Source organism: Mus caroli, chromosome 8 (assembly GCF_900094665.2).
Source record: "Mus caroli chromosome 8, CAROLI_EIJ_v1.1, whole genome shotgun sequence".
In the NCBI taxonomy this organism is placed as follows: domain Eukaryota; kingdom Metazoa; phylum Chordata; class Mammalia; order Rodentia; family Muridae; genus Mus; species Mus caroli.
In genome coordinates this window covers 97,352,040-97,368,769 of record NC_034577.1, presented here as the reverse complement: position 1 = coordinate 97,368,769, position 16,730 = coordinate 97,352,040, and the positions used below count along the sequence as shown (strand labels likewise).

The window sequence follows — 16,730 nt, the reverse complement described above, 5'->3', positions numbered from 1 at the left end:
AAGACAGGGTTTCTCTGTGTAGCCCTGGCTGTCCTGGAACTCACTCTGTAGACCAGGATGGCCTCGAACTCAGAAATCCACCTGCCTCTGCCTCCACCATGCCTGGCTTGACTGACCTCTTACTTGTGATTAATTATAAATGAGTCTGCTGACATCTGTCTTTGTTTTTAATTAAGACATTTAAGACGGGTGTTATAACCTGACAAGTTCCTCTGCTTACACACGTTTTCTAGAGAGACTGTCCTAGCCTTAGTCAAACATAGATACTGAGTACCATTAACTTGGCAAGAATTTATAGTCACTGTTTATATTCCTGGAATTGATCATGGTTTGTGTGGGTTGCCTTTAAAAGACACTGAGAGCACACACTTGCTTCCTGGCATGGTACTCCCAGCAGCCCGCCTGTCTCTTGCCTGTCCTATAATCATCCTCACTCCCCAGTCGTGGTTCCTACGTTGACTGACCAGCAGGCTCCGGCAAATAAGGCAAGTAAAACCCCTTCTTTCCCATGTTGCTTTGTTCATGGTGTTTATCACAGCAAAAGGAAAGCTAGCTAGACAGTGAGTAAAAGCCCTTGCTGTGAAAGCAAGAAGACCTGAGTTCAAATCTCTATGACATGTAAAGCTAGCATATCCTTCCAGCATCAGGAAGACAGAGACAGGAATCACAGGTGCTCATTAGACAACCAGCCCAGCTGAAAGAGCAAGCAAGGTCCAGTGAGAGAGCATTTCAAAAAATAAGGTGGCGGGCGGCCAGGCATGGTAGTCCTCACTCCCCTGTAGTCCCAGTACTCTGGAAGCAGAAGCAGTGTATCTGTGAGTTCAAAGATGGCCTTGGTTAGAGAGTGAACTCCAGTCAGCAGAGCTACATAAGTAGGTCTTATCTCAATTTATTTATTTTATTTTATTTTTTAAAAAGTTGGAGACCAATGCAAGAAGACATCTGAAGTTCCTCTCTGGTCTCTGAATATACACATGAGTGCACCTCACACACACACACACACACACACACACACACACACCTCGCTTATACACACCATACTCAGACACTGGGGAAAGGAGAAAAAAAGGTGAGAATTTACTAAGCTTTACTATAGATTTAAGGAGTGTTCAGAGAGAGACAGAGTGACGTTTCAAAAGAGAACAGCAGCCGGGCGTTGTGGCGCACGCCTTTAATCCCAGCACTTGGGAGGCAGAGGCAGGTGGATCTCTGAGTTCGAGGCCAGCCTGGTCTACAGAGTGAGTTCCAGGACAGCTGGGCTACACAGAGAAACCCTGTCTCGAAAGACCAAAAAAAAAAAAAAAAAAAAACCCAGCACATACAATATACTCACATGAGGGGCTTGCTTCTCAGTGGTTGCTTGCCTGTGACTTTGTTCAGCTAGGCGTAGTGTGCAACCTTTAACCCCAGCACCGACCATTCAGAACTATGTGGGTCTCCGTGAGTTTGAGACCAACCATCATCTACAATTATGAGTTCCAGACCAGTCAAGGCTACATAGTTTTTGAGACCTTGTCTCAAAAAACAATCATTCAAACACATGAATCTACGGGGGCCATATTTATTCAAATATCACAATACCAGGCTCTACACTATATTCTTAAGTAAATACATTCATTGAAATATCCTTGTCATATTAATTTACACTGAGATAATGGGCCCAGTGTGGCAGCACATGTAATCCCAGCACTCAAGACCTTCAAAAGAATTTTCATAGTCAGGAATTTATTTGAGGAAGCCTGAACTGAACACATACCACACACACACACACCACAGAAACTTTTTAATTAGTTGAACTTACTGATTTCATTTTGTGTGTTTTGCCTGCATGTATTTCTGCACGCCATGTGTATGCTTTGTGCCCACTAATGTCAGAAGGCATGCAATACCCTGGTACCAGAGTTATGGATGGTTGTGAGCTACCATGTGGTGCTAAGAATTGAGCCTAAGTCCTCTAAAGGAGCAAACAGTGCTCTTGAACTCTGAACCCTCTCTCCAGCTCTACATTTGGATTGTTTTTAAAAAAGATCTTCTACATAGTCCAAGCTGACTCGAAACCCAGGATCTTCCTCCTGCCTCAGCTTCCAAAATGGTTGAGATTACCCATACCTAGCTTAAATTACTTGTATTTTAGGGTCTTACCATAATCAAAGCCAGGGCCTTATGCACCCAAGCCACTCTACCACTGGCTACATCCCTACTTCCAGAGTAATTGTTTTTTTAATGAGAAAAAAAAATCAGGTGTGATAATACACATGCCTACAGTTCTCAGGAGGACCAAGGCCAACCTCAGCTACAGAGCAAGCTCAAGGCTAGCCTGGACTGTATTAGATCCTGATGATCTTGACAAAGTAAACTTAAAATAAAATACTGACTTTAGATAGATCCTTCAATCCTAAAACACTGCATCTTGAGAGCTGGCAATGGCCATGAAGACGCCAGCCAGCCTGTCCCGGGACTTCCCCACGCAGCTTGGCTGTGCTCGCCAGGTTTCAAGGAACACGTGGAATTTTCTAAGTTTCAAACTCCTGACTACAAAGACTTTTCTTGCTACCTCAAGTTTCACAAAAATTGGGCTACCCAAGAATTCCAACATGCTTAAAGCAAAAGCAGCTTTTCTGTGTGTGGCTGACTTCTGTGGCCCTCATCAGCTCTGCTGTTCACACAGAGCTTCCCACACAGGAGCTACGGTGCTCACCTGGTCCAACTGTCACCTCAGTGGAATGCTTGTTAATGACTTTAATCTTATCACTGAAGCCATTCCTCTCCACAATCTTCACGGCAGCCTCAGCCATAGGCTTAAACACCTACACATCGAAAAACGGGGCAGGAGAAGACAGGGAGGGAAAATGAGCAACATGCTATTTAAAACCAAAACCTTACAACCCCAGGACTCATAGCTAGCAAGATAGTATCTGACTCTGGTCTCATAATTTGATGCTAAAAGTCTTTTATTCTCCAAATGTGTCATGAAAATGAACACAAAAGGATGAAGTCCAACCAGCTATTGTGTCTGCTATCCCAGAATTCAAGAGGGTAAGGCAGAAAAATTATCATGAGTTAGAGACAAGCCCAAGCTACAGAGTGAAACTGTCTCAATACCTTCCACCTGAACAAAAAGATAAAAGTTCAAATCCCATTATTTCATGCCAGCTACGTGGAAAGGAAGGGATCCTGCACTACCTAGTAAGGGCAGTAGGTGTCGCTGCCGTGGTAAAGACAGTAAGAACAGAGCCCTCCCACAAACCTAGGAATACATGCTTTGTGTTAATGTGTTATGTTCAGAATTGAGCCAGTCCCAAAGCACAGCCTGTATTCCCTATGACACGTGGGACCCTCCACAACGTAGACCCCTTTACTCTCCCAGCCGCACCGTTTCGTAACCCACATGATCCTCTCCAGCATTCATAGGCAAGCCTGAACTTTCCCTCCTCATCTGCCAGATCGAATCCTACTGGAGGCTGGGAATGGTGAACCATGCCTGTAATCTCAGCACTTGGGAAGTGTAGGAAGGAGGAGCAGGAGTTCAAGGCCAGCCTAGCTACATAGTAAGTTTGAGGCCAGCCTGGGCTACATAAGACCCTAGTGTGTAAAGCACACATACAAGCACAACCCACAGGGAAGCACCGAGCTTTTCCTCCAGAGTCATGAGCCCCTGAGCCCTTTTCTAGCCCCTCTAATCCTGACTTTTCAACCTGCCTAGTCTGGATCTCACAGCTCTAATCATAAAAACACACAAACTCCCAGAAATACAAAGTAGAAACAAATAACAGGATATTTTCTTTATCTTTTTCTTTCTAAATTGTTTTCTGTATTTTCTACCATGAAAATTATTTTGTTTTTTCTTTCTTTCTTTTTTTAAAATATTTATTTATTTAATGTATATATGAGCATCCTATCTCTGACACACCAGAAGAGGGCATTGTATCCCATTACAGATGGTTGTGAGCCACCATGTAGTTGCTGGGAATTGAACTCAGGACCTCTTGGAAGAGCAGTCAGTGCTCCTAACCCGCTCCAGCCCCAATTTTGGTTTTTGTACTACTGAAAAAAGTTGTGTGTATATCTGTCTGTGTGTATGTATATATTATTTGTGTATGTGTGTGTGTAGACAGCTGGGGGGAAACAATCATTTCTAAAATGTAGTTTTTTCCACACTTGGTCTCTGGCCTCAAACCCTGTTGTCAATCACTTCATCTGAGCCTCTAAAATGGTCACAAGCTCAGCATCCTCCTCCTTCTGCTGCCCTTCCCTAAACCTCAGTCACCACAGCCTCTCCTCAGCCCTGCTCAAGATCTCAAGGGTTGGAGAGACAATGCACCTCAAGTGTGTGGCACTATTTTGTTTTTTTGTTTGTTTGTTTTGCGAGACAGGGTTTCTCTGTGTAGCTCTGGCTGTCCTGGAACTCACTCTGTAGATCAGGATGGCCTCGAACTCAGAAATCCGCCTGCCTCTGCCTCCCAAGTGCTGGGATTAAAGGCCACGATGCCCGGGGTGGTACTAATTTTGATTGTCACTTAGCACAATACAGTGTCGCTTGAGAAGGGCATGTCTGCATTAGACTGGGCTGTGAAGAGGCCTGTGAGGGATTTTTCTTAGTTGGGTGAACAGATCCACCCTGAATCCTGACCGTGGACTAGGTCCAGGACTGAATGGAAGAGAAAGCCAGCTGAGCACAAGCCTGCTGCATGCGTCACTCATTGCTTTCAGCTCTTGGCTGGGAATATAAGTCAACTGCTGCTGCAAGTTCCTGACACCCTGACCTCTCCCCAGTGATAAACCATAACCTGGACCTGTGAACAAGGAACCCCTTAGCCCCTAAATTGCTTGTCAAAACCAAAGATGGAGCTATGGCAGCGGTGCAGTGTGAGGAGTGGGGATCAGAATTCACCATTCATGTAAACCCTGCATGGGTGGAACAGTCCCTCTGCAATGCCAGACCACGGGAGCCCGACCCAAAGGAGCAAGATACTCAGTTTAAATGAGCTGGATTGGCTAGTTCTGAGTCCAAGCAGCCCTACATCAGTATATAAGGTGGAGACGGGCTGAGGAAGACACCAATGTCGGTCTCTGGCCTCCACATACAAGCAAACCCAAACATACCATCCTCTCACCCTAACCATGAACAGACACGAACAATGAAGAGGACTTCCCCACACCTACTATTCCCTCCCTCAAAACAGGGGCAGTGGTGCAGTATGGGAACTGACCTGCTTTAAAGTGATGACCCATCTGGCTTGAGGGGAACTAAATCCCTTTGTCAATTATTTTGGCCAATTATAGAAGCAAGGAGAGATTTGCCAGAAATGTCTATGAAAAGCCTGCTGCTTTTAAAAGAGAAGCTAAGTCCAGATCGTGTTTTCCTGTCTGCATCCCCAGAGGCTCTTCAGCGGTTCTCCCACAGCCAGCAGAGCTCTAAGCCTTCGAAGGAAGGTGGCCCAGCAACAGAGCACAGTAAGAAAGATTCATACCGAAGATGGCTCACAAGCACTTATTGCTTTACAGGAAACCAGAAGTTGGTTCCCAGGACCCACATTAGTCAGCTTAGAAGCATGTATAACTCGATCTGATGCCTTCCCTCTTTTAGTCTGAGGTCACCGACATGGGTATATGCACATACGTATACACACACACACACATGTTCGCGCACACACGCATATATAAATAAAACAAACTCTTAAAAAAAATGAGGGGCTGATGAGATACCTCAGTGCTTAAAAGTTCACCCTGCTCTTCCAGAGACCCATGCTTACACACTAGATTAGGTGATTTAATGCCTTCTTCCGGCCTCCATGGGCACCTGTACTCATATGCCTCCCCCCAATTAATCAAAAACAAAATCTTAAAAAAATATTTTAAAGGTCATTAATAAAGTGGGCAGTAGTAGTACACATCTTTAATCCTACCACTCAGGAGGTAGAGGCAGGCAGATCTCTTAAATTCGAAGCCAGCCTGGTATACAGAGTGAGTTCCAGAATAGCCAAGGATAACAGACAGCCAAGGAGATAGAGAAACCCTATCTCCAAAAACAAACAAACAAACAAACAAACAAAGCTCATTAATGATTTCCTATTGCCAACTCAACAACTGTTAGTCTTTACCCAGCCAAACCTTTTTTTTTTTCTTTAAGATTTGAGGTTTTGTTTTGTTTTTTGTTGTTGTTGTTTTTGGTTTTTGTTTTGTTTTGTGTGTTTTTTAAAATTTATTTTATGTGTAAGTTCTCTGCTGCATGTATACCTGCATGCCAGAAGGCAACAGATGCCTTAGGTGGTCATGAACCACCACTGTAAGTGCTGGGAATTGAACTCAGAACCTCTGGAAGACCAGCCAGTGCTCTTAACCACTAAGCCATCTCTCTAGCCCCCCAGCCAAACTTTTATACCTACTTATACTATCTAACATATTAGCAACATATAGCTAGTTAAAATGGGATAAAATTAAAAACTCATTCCTTGAGTACTTGGTAGCTGTGGTGGTTTGACTAAAAATGGCTACCCAAGTACCATAAGTTCATATATTAGAATGCTTAATTACCTGAGAGTGAAAGGATTTCAAAGGATTAGGTGTGGCCTTGTTAGAGGAAGTGGATCATGATATGTAGGCTTTGAGGTTTTAAAAGTCCACTCCAGGTCCAGTCTCTCAGCTTGCCGAATTAGGCTGTAGCTCTTAGCTGCTTCTCCAGCACCACACCCACCTGCCACCATCCTCTGTGACAAGATGACACTGGAAGCAGGTCCACATTTAAATGCTTCCTTTTTTAGAGTTGCCTTAGTCCTGGTGTCTCTTCACAACAACAGTGACTGAACTACAACCATATGTCACTGGGGCCCACTGTATCAGACACCACCACTGACAGTCTTCGCCTAGCTATACCTGGTGAGTACTACCTCCTTTCCAAGGTTTCCATGATCTGCTCTGCTGACTTCTACAGTACTCTACCTTCTGGGGTCATTTCCTATCTGAACTTGACTTCACTGGCCACATGTTTCCAAGTTTAGCTCTTCCCCGTTCCCTCCCCAAGCAATCTCACTGCTAACTTATGCTGGTGAGTACCAAGTCCACCTGTATACAGCCTTTTGTGTGCTTAGGGACAGAACCAGAGTCCTGCCTGCATGCCTAGCTCCTATTTGTTTATTTACCATTTTCGCTGAAGATCAAGCTCCTTGCATGCTAGCAGGTATTACGCTAATGAGCTGCCTCCTCAAAGCTTCTTTTGCTTATTGATTGTAGGACTTAAGTCCTTAACAATTCTGAGTCCTGGCTCCTTCTTTTGTAACAGGGATAACAAAATTTACTTTGAAGCTATCAAGGGAATCATTCTAAAACATCACTTCTTTTTATCTGCTTGACACCTTGGCAATGCTTTGGTTTTTGGTTGGTGTCATTTGCTTACTTTGGATTTTTCAGTTACAACGTTACATAGCCCAGGGTGGCCTTAGTCCTGACTCATCCTGCTTCTCTCTCCCAAGTACTAGGCCCAGTCTAAACATCATTATTTCATTTCTTTATGGCTGTGTAAAATTCCATTGTGTGTATGTAGACGCTTTTTCCTTATCTAGCATCTACTTATATACATCTAGGCTGATTCTAATTTCTGTCTATTAAAAATAATGCAGTATTATCCTTTTAATTTTTTTCTTATGAAATCCAAGACAAGTACAGACTGCACCCTGAGAAAGCCTCGGGGCTACACTGAAATCTACAGAGTATAGTCTCTGGCTGTCTAATAAGGACTTGATACTAGCTTAAATCCACATCTGAGCAGTCGTCTCTGATAGATACCTCACAACAGTTTTTAACTGCAAAGCTATATCTCCAGCCCCTAAACACTTTAAAAAAAATAGCTTTACTCATTTCATTTAAGTTGGTTCATTTTTTGGGACAGGATTTATTTAGTCTTGGCTATCCTGGAACTCCATATGTAGACCAGGCTGGCTTCAAACTTACAGAGATCATTCAGCCTGCGGCTCCTAAGTACTAGCTGGGATTGAATGTGTGTGCCACCACAACTAGCCTGCTCATTTTGTTTCTGGTTTTTGTATGTATGTGTGTATATGTGTGTGTGTGTGTGTGTATATATATATATAATATATAATATATATGTGTGTGTGTGTGTGTATATATATATATATATAATATATATGTATGTGTGTATATATGTGTGTGTGTGTGTATATATATATATATATATATATATATAATATATGTGTGTGTGTGTATATATATACACACACACATATATACACACATACATACATACATATATATGTGTGTGTGTGTGCGCATAATATGCATGCTTGGTGCCTGCGGAGGTCAAAGAGAGCACTGGATCCCCTGAACCAAAAGTTAGGGATAGTTGTGAACCACCATCTGAGGCCTGAAAATTGAACCCAAGTCCTCTGAAGGAATAAATGCTCTTAACTTCTGAGCCATCTATCCAGTCACCAACAGATCGTTCCTACCCCGGGCTAAGTATATCTCAAACCAGGTTTAGCTGCACATGCTTTTATATTTTGTGTACGGGTGTGTGTGTGTGTGTGTTACATACATGTGAGTGCCAGGACACTATAACTCAAAGATGTTGAATCCCCCGGAGCTGGAGCTATGAGCTGTCAGCCATGTGTGCTAGCTTTCTAAAGGAGTAGTACGAGCTCTTAATCATGAGCTATCTCTTCAGCCTATGCTCATCTTTCAAAGATAAAAGTGGGGTGTGTTGGCACACACCTCCAATCCCAACACTGAGGTTGGGGCCAGAAGCAGGTGGAGCTCTGTGAGTTTGAGACCAGACTGGTGTATACAGTGGGTTCCAGGACAACCAAGACTATGTAGAGAACTTGTCTCAAAAAACTAACTAACTAAATATTATATTTATTATTGTGTGGTGTGTGATGGTGTGTGTGTGTGTGTGTGTGTGTGTGTCTGTGTGTATAAATAAGTGTGCATGTGCCACAGAGTGCATGTGGAGGTCAGAGGACAACCTCGGGATGCTATTCTCCTTTTTCATTGTGAGACCCAGGGGTCAAACCTGGGTTATCAGGTTTTCAGAACGAGCCATACCTCTCTAACCACTGATCTACCTATGACACCATCCCAATACTTTGAGATTAGGGCCACACTGTAGGGATGACAGGGTGGACAGCTAGAAGAAGCCTAAGTAGAACACACTCTACTATTGACCTCAGGATTTTATGGGACCAAAAATTTTTATATTATTTAAGCTACTGCTATAATTCATTTACCACATCTCCTGCTATCGTGTATACTATTTACATTTTCATAAGAATGATTAATATTTTATTAAAGAAAGAAGTTAAACTGATGTTGTTTTAAGAGTGTCTGTGGTAGCTCCTAGTGGGAACGATCTGTCGGAGGCCCCGGATGACCCTGAAGCCTGATTTCCCACTGAGCCATCTTTACAGCCCGCATAACTATTTTTTAAAGTTCCTCCGGGATCCTCACACAGCCAAGTCTGGAAAACACTGTTTCAGAGCAAAAAGAAAAAAAGAAAAAAGAAACCAAACTCCTGGAGAAAGGAACCCATCTGGCTCATCTCTCTGTGTGGGGAGGTTTGTCATGTGCTCGGCATGTGTTTGTCAACAGACCAGGAAACCGCAAGGACCTAAAGGCCTTTCCTTGTAAGGCAGATGACATATACCCAAAGAGCACAGCTTACCTCGATAGCATAGCAGAAGTCAGCCCCTGCAGTAACTGCCATCATTGACAAGAGGCCTGTGCCAGTACCAATGTCAAGAACCAAGGCCTTCTGTCCTCTGTCTTTCACCCTGCTGACAGCTGCCCGGATACCCTGGTAGTATTTTATATTCTACGAAAAAGGAAAAATATCTGTCATGTCACACGTCATCATAAGTAAGTGAAAAGGTGCTAAACACAGGTGGACCCTATGTCCTGTGTAGCCTCTAGATGTCAGCACTTGCCAGCTGAGCTAGACAAGACTCCAAGATCACTGAGTCAGCCTCCTGCCCTGTGTTACGTGATTCTCTCTCTGCCCTATCTGCTATTTCTGTTTAGGAATGCTGGAGAAACTATGAACCACTGTCCTTTTTAACTGTAAGGTATAGGATACGGGGATTAAGAGGGTGAATGGCAGGTAGGAGAAGGGACAAAGTATGCCCTTCCTGTAGGAATGCAGTTCTGATCATTCATGTTCCTTTTAGAAATGGCAGCTGGTTCCAGGCCCTCTTCTCCCAGTAACCCAACAAACAGCCTTCTAGTGCCTCAGAGCAGCACCAAAACCTAAGGACTGATTCATCTGAAAGGCGTGAGCACGGGCCCACGGACAGCACCTCCCCAACCCTCCCCGCCAACTTCTGGGAATCCTAAACATCTGCATCTGTCAGTCCCAGATCAGAACTTCCAAATGCACAGCTAAGTTGGTTATGTGCTCACTGAAAACTCGACTAAACCTGGGTCCTCTGGAGTGCTCTTAACTATTGAGCCACCTCTGCAGCCCCAATACACAATTTAAAAATAGTTTTCACATATATTTACTTACTTATTTGTTTCGGGTGGAGAATCTATGTGCACACATTAGCCCTTATGTGTACATCACAAGACAAAGTGTAGGAGTCAGTTCCCTCCCCTACCATGGAGGTTCCGGGGACAGAACTGAGGTTGTCAGGTTTGAGGGCAAGCAGCCTTACCTGAGAAGCCATCCTGCCAACCCACTTATAAAAAAGGGTTTTGGTTTGGGGTTGGGTTTTTGTTGTTGCTGCTGTTGGCTGAGTGTTTCTAAATTTAAACACTACATGTTGATTTCTTTTCTTTTTTTTTTTTTTTCCAATGCTGGGTATCGCTCAGGACCTCACGTATGCTAGACAAGTAGTCTACTAAGATATATACCAGTCTCTAAAATAACAAATGTTGATAAATGTGAAGAAACTAGAAAACTCATACATCAGTAATAAAAACATGAGATGACACATCCACCCTAAAAGAGGTTCCAACAATTCTTAAAATGTCAAGCATACACTTATGAGGGGCTAGAACCATAGCTCAACAGTTAAGAGCACTTGTCACCTTTGTTGAGACCTGATTCAATTGCGAGTGTTCACATGGCAGCTCACACAGACTGACTTCTGGGCTGTCATGTACCCCAATGCAAGCTGAGCAACAATTTGCAGTCGGAAGACCAATATATTCAATGAGACTTCAGGCTCACAAAAAGGGAGAGCTCTATTTCTGGCTTGGCTGACTGTATAGAATGTCATCTGGCCAACTTCCTTCTAAAGTAAGAAGACCTTCTCTATGTGGATCCCACTAAAATCAGAAAATCTCAAACACAATATTACAATAATAAGATGAGCACGCCACGTTACTTGTCTAGTCAAAAACCAAGACTGCTTTTTCCCAGTTAGCTCAGCAAACACACGCAGATTAGCATCCTTCAGTATAGTCTATACACTGAGGTGCTCAAGAGTGTCCTTTTAAGGCTAGAGATATGGCCTAGCAGTTAAGAGTGCTTGCTGATCCCACACTGGGCAGTTACCATACACACACCTCCAGCCCCAGAGATACAACACCCTCTTCTGTCCTCCAAAATCACCTGCACATAATATATATCCGCATAGACAACATACACACTAATAAAAATAAAAGTGCTAGGGTTGGGGGTGCATGAGTTTAATTCAGCATCCAAGAGGCAGATGGATATGAATTCAAAGCCAACCTACTTTGTACAGTGAGTTCCAGAGCAGCCAATGCTGCACAATGAGACTGTCTAAAAACAAATGAAAACTAAGAATCTTACTATAGCACAGAGAACTGTAGGAGGCTTCCTTTACCCAGCCACTGGAACACTGAGAAAGGCTTAGCTACAAGGGTCTTTGCTGAGTGAGCCATCTTGCTTCTTCACTGTGGATGCGCTGTAACTGTGCAGTGAATGCTCTCCTAGAGCCCATGCTCGCTTCACCATCCCCTCCTTACTGTGAACCTTTTTCCCTTAAGTAGCTTTTTTTTTCCCTGGTGCTGGTATTTTATTTCTTTGTGTACATTAGGCCATGAATTCGTATGGAATGGGCTCCAACAGCTCAGGCTCTTTTCCGTTAGTCCTCACAAAGTGTGCTTCTCTGGGTGGCGCCGGCTGGCGCTTCAGCTGCACCCAGGTGCCCTTCTCTTTGGCTTCCTTTTTCTTCTGGTCGTTCTCCTTCACCCACTTCAGGAAGCTGTCCCTGCTCTTTGAGTGCTTGATGTGCTCAATCCACACATTGATCCTCTTGGCCAGAATTTTGCCCTTAACCTGCTTGTTGACAATGATGCCCACGGCATGCTGGGTGACATTGTAGACTCCTCCGGTTTTGCAGTGGTAGCACTTATGGGGTATTCCTTTTTGAACAGTGCCCATTCCCTTGATGTCTACAATATCACCCTTCTTGTAGATTCGCATGTATGTAGCCAAAGGAACAACGCCATGTTTCCTAAAAGGCCTAGAGAACATATACCGGATGCCTCTCCTCTTTCCCTTTGTGTTCGTTATTTTGGCGAGTTACTGGAAGATGGCTGTGGCGGCCGAAAGGACCCTTAAGTAGCTTTTATCAGAGTATTTTATCACGACAGGAAAAGTAACTAAGATATTATCATCTTAGGCAGGGGGAAAGAGAGAAGGTGGGAAGAGGGAGAGAGGTGGACATTCTTGAGCACCTTAGTGTATAGACTATACTAACGGACTGCTAATCTGAGTGTGTTTGCTGAGCTAACTGAGAAAAAGGCAGAAGGATGCAGCATCCTGAAAGACTGTCCTAACCGTTCTACATCTCTTAGCATCACTGAACAGCCTGACTCCTGCAGGAGCTTCTGACCTTATAATCAAGATTCCAAATACCACAGCAAGACGATGGTCATGATGGTGCCCAGCTTTAATGCCAGCACTCAGGAGGCAGGGAAAGGTGGCATCTCTGAACTGGAGGCCAGCATGGCACACCAGGGCTATACAGTGAGAGCCTGTCTTACCGTGTATTGTACTTACTCTGTCTTTGTCATGTAGCATGTCGGCATAGGATGACCTTAAAAGATAAGAGAGAGACAGAGAGTCAGAAACCTTTGCTAATAAAGACATGCATGAGCACACCCCAGCTATAAAAGCTGTCCTCATTTAGATGGAATAAGTGTGTCACCCACTTTTACATATTTTAATAGCTTGGTATGATGGCTCAAGCCTGTAATCTCATGCATTTCAAGACATTTGAAATTGGTTCAAGCTTGATTCAAGCTGAGGAAAGAGAATGAGTTTAAGGCCAGTCAGTATAACACCAAAAAAGTCTCCAAAAAAAATCTTTTTAAAAAACTAGGCATTTTAAATATCACTCACCTTTATTTCTGGGACATGGAAGACAGAAGCAGGTGGATCTCTGTGAGTTTGAGACCAACATGGTCTACATAGTGAGACTTTTATTTATTTGGGGCAGGGAAAATATTCACTATGGCATATGTGTAATGGTCCAAACACAATTTTGTGGAAATTGGTGCTCTCCTTCTACCGAGTCTTAAGGCTTAGCAGCAAGCGCCTGTACTCACTGAGCCATCCTGTCAGCCCCCAAATTTTATTTAGTATGGCTGGTTACTGTCATTGCAAAAAAGCACCTTAGAGCAGATGTTCTTCTCAGACCCCAGAGATGAAATCTGTGTCTATTTACCTATGTGTGTGCATCTGGCAGCCAAAAGACATATACAGGACATATAGGAAAGACATATATCAGTTTCTTTCCTTTCACATTACATGGGCCCTTGGAATCAAACTCATGTTGTCAGTATTGGTGGCAAACACCTTTACCCTACTGGCCTACTTCACTAGCCCACCACAGATAGCCTGTAATAGTCACCTACAACCACGAACATCCTGAACTCAACAACCCTAACTTAACATGGAATAATACATGTATACCTTAGAACAACCCCATACGTCCATACCAGAGAGGAACTGGGAAAAGGTATGTATGTGTGAGGTCACCATGCTCAGAAGTTCAAATCACTTCAAGGGAAACAGTGTGTGTAGAGGGAGGGAAGTCTCAGCCATCTTCTCTATTCCCCTCTGAATCACCTTACACTTCTTCCTCTGCTTATTTTCTCTCCCCCACCCTCAAGCTGAGGAGGGGGTTAGCACTCAGTGAGAGAGTACTCACCTGCCTAGCAACCTGTAAATGATGGGGAGGGAGGGTATAATCCTTAGATCCTCACTTCAGTCTCTAGACTGGTTAGGTTTTTTGGTCTGTCTTGTTTTTAAGACAGGGTCTCAACTACCTAGCCCCAGCTGGCCTGGAACTTGATACCTGATACTTGTTCAAACACCAGATTGTCCTTGAACACAGGGAAAGTCACCTGTCTCTGCCTCCCAAGTGCTGAGATTAAAGATATATGCTACCTACCACCAGCTTGGGCTGCGTAGTTTTAACCATCAACTAGACACAATCTAGAAACACCTGAAAAGGAAGTCAGTCTGTCCGAGGCATCATCTAGGTTATGTTGGTCTGTGGGTAGTCTGTAGGGCAGGTCTTGCCACGATTAGAATCACCAGAGTAGCCACGCCTGAAGAATTTTCCTGATTGCCTTGGATGAGGTGACAAAATGCACCCTCTGGTACCAGAAGGGTGGCACCTTCTGGTAGCAGCCAGATGGAAAAGGGTGTTTCAGAAGGAAGTAACTACTGGTCTTTGAGGGTGGGTGTTTAGAAAGTTAGTCGTTCCAGAATAGCTGTCACTCACTGGGGAGGCTATGACCAGTAGTTACTTAGTTCACAAGGTGGGGTGCCTCAGTAGTTCTCATCTGACACCTGAAGCCCAGTCACTTCTTGGAGAGTGGTTGGTTCCTGTTCCCACTTGAAGGCTTGGAAACACTGGTTCTGCTGTTAGAGAAAGCAGCAGCAGCAGCAGCAGCAGCAGCAACAGAGCACACCGACTCATTGGCAAGAGGACCAGCCAAGCAAAGGCACTAGTTTCTGAAACACCCTCCCACCTCACCCAAGGCAATCAGGGAAAATCTTTAGGTGCAGCTATTCAGGTGATTCTAACTGTGACATGTTAACACTAAACAACGGTAATAAACACACAGCCGCCTCATTGGCACCTAATAGTCTACAGCTAGTTTTCATCAGTTTCCAGTTTAGCCTTTCAGTGTTGCTTCTTGCAAAAATAAGCAACACGTTTCACTTGCTTTTTTCATGTGACATACTGTGAAGATCACTCCACCAGTGGAGAATGAAATGAAAATAAAGAACGTTTCTGTTTTCCCAGCTGCACTGCATTCCCCTGGACAGATACACTATTGTTTGCCTAACAATGTTGATGGACATATATGTTATTTTCAATGTCTTGGTGTTTCTGAATGAAAATAAAACCAACCAAGCTAAGAATAAAGAATAGAGAAAAATGCATTTATTTGGTGCTAATCAGGATTGCAACCTAAAAGCCCGGCGTGGTGGCGCACGCCTTTAATCCCAGCACTTGGGAGGCAGAGGCAGGCGGATTTCTGAGTTCGAGGCCAGCCTGGTCTACAAAGTGAGTTCCAGGACAGCCAGGGTTATACAGAGAAACCTGTCTCAAAAAAACAAAACAAAACAAAAAAAAGGATTGTAACCTAAGATAAACTCACACTGTTGAAACCATGTTCCCTACCCATTTTGTATGTTGTGTGAACATTCATGCATGTGTAGGTGCACAAGTATGTGACTGTAAAAAGTATAGGAAAATCTCCAGTCATCCACTCAAATGCTATCATTTTCTTTGAGTCAGGGCCTCTCGCTGGCCTAGAGCTCACCGACGGGACTAGACTGGCTGACTAGCAAGCCCCAGGGATTCTTCTGTCTCCGCTTCCCCAGTGCTGAGATTACAAGCAGGTGTCACACCACACACACTTTTTGTTTTGTTTTCCTTTGGTTTTTGGAGACAGGGTTTCTCTGTGTAGCCCTGGCTGTCTTGGAATTCACTCTGTAGCTAGCCTCAAACTCTTAAGATCTCCTGCCTCTGACTCTCAAGGGCTGAGATTAAAGCCGTGAACTACTACCACTTGGCTTAAAATGCGTGGCCCAGGTGGCCTGGAACTCTTGATGCTCCTGCCTCCACCCTCTTTAGCTATTCCTACCAGCTTTTGACACCACAACTGGCTTATTCTGTTTTTAATGATGATTCCAGGGGTTAGAGTGATGACTCAGCAGTTAAAGAGTACTTGCTGCTCTTGCAAAGGACCTGGGTTTGATTCCCAGCACCCATATGGTGGTTTACAAGCATCTGTAATTCTGGTTCCGGGAAATCTGATGACCTCTTCTGGCCTTGGTGGACATCAGGCACATACATACACACACATCTACACACATATCAATACATTTAAGGAATGTGGGTCATGCAGGATGTGGTATCACAAGCCTTTAATCCAGGACTGGGTAAGCAGAACAAAGTGGCTCCCTCAGGTCAAGGCCAGTCTGGTCAACATAGTGAATCTCGTGACAGCCAGTGCTAAAGAGACTCCATCTCAAAAAAACAAAACAAAATGCAGGGTTCTAAAAACCGAACTAAGGTCCTACAACCCCTTTACCAACTGAGCTGTGCCCCCATCTGCCCTACCTACTTTTTAAAAAAGATCTTAGGTGCTAGAGATGGCTCAGCAGTTAGGAGAATTGGCTGCTCTTCCAGAGGATCAGGGTTTGATTCTGAGCACCAACACTGTGGCTCACAACTGTCTAACTCTTCTAGCAGGAGGTTCTGACACCTCCTTCTGTCTCAAAA

At 43.9% G+C, this 16,730-nt stretch overlaps 1 protein-coding gene and 1 pseudogene across 1 annotated transcript in view; both read right to left on the bottom strand.

The window, feature by feature from the left end:
• The window catches only part of Prmt7 (protein arginine methyltransferase 7), a 42,246-nt gene that overhangs the window by 22,976 nt on the left and 2,540 nt on the right, over positions 1-16,730 (bottom strand). The window contains exons 3-5 of the mRNA XM_021170781.1: positions 12,983-13,019; positions 9,674-9,823; positions 2,699-2,807 (exon numbers count right to left, since the gene is read on the bottom strand). Of these exons, the coding sequence (XP_021026440.1) occupies positions 2,699-2,807; positions 9,674-9,823; positions 12,983-13,019 (296 nt within the window). The remainder of the gene's footprint in view (positions 1-2,698; positions 2,808-9,673; positions 9,824-12,982; positions 13,020-16,730) is intronic.
• Positions 12,011-12,493, bottom strand: LOC110300565 (annotated as a pseudogene).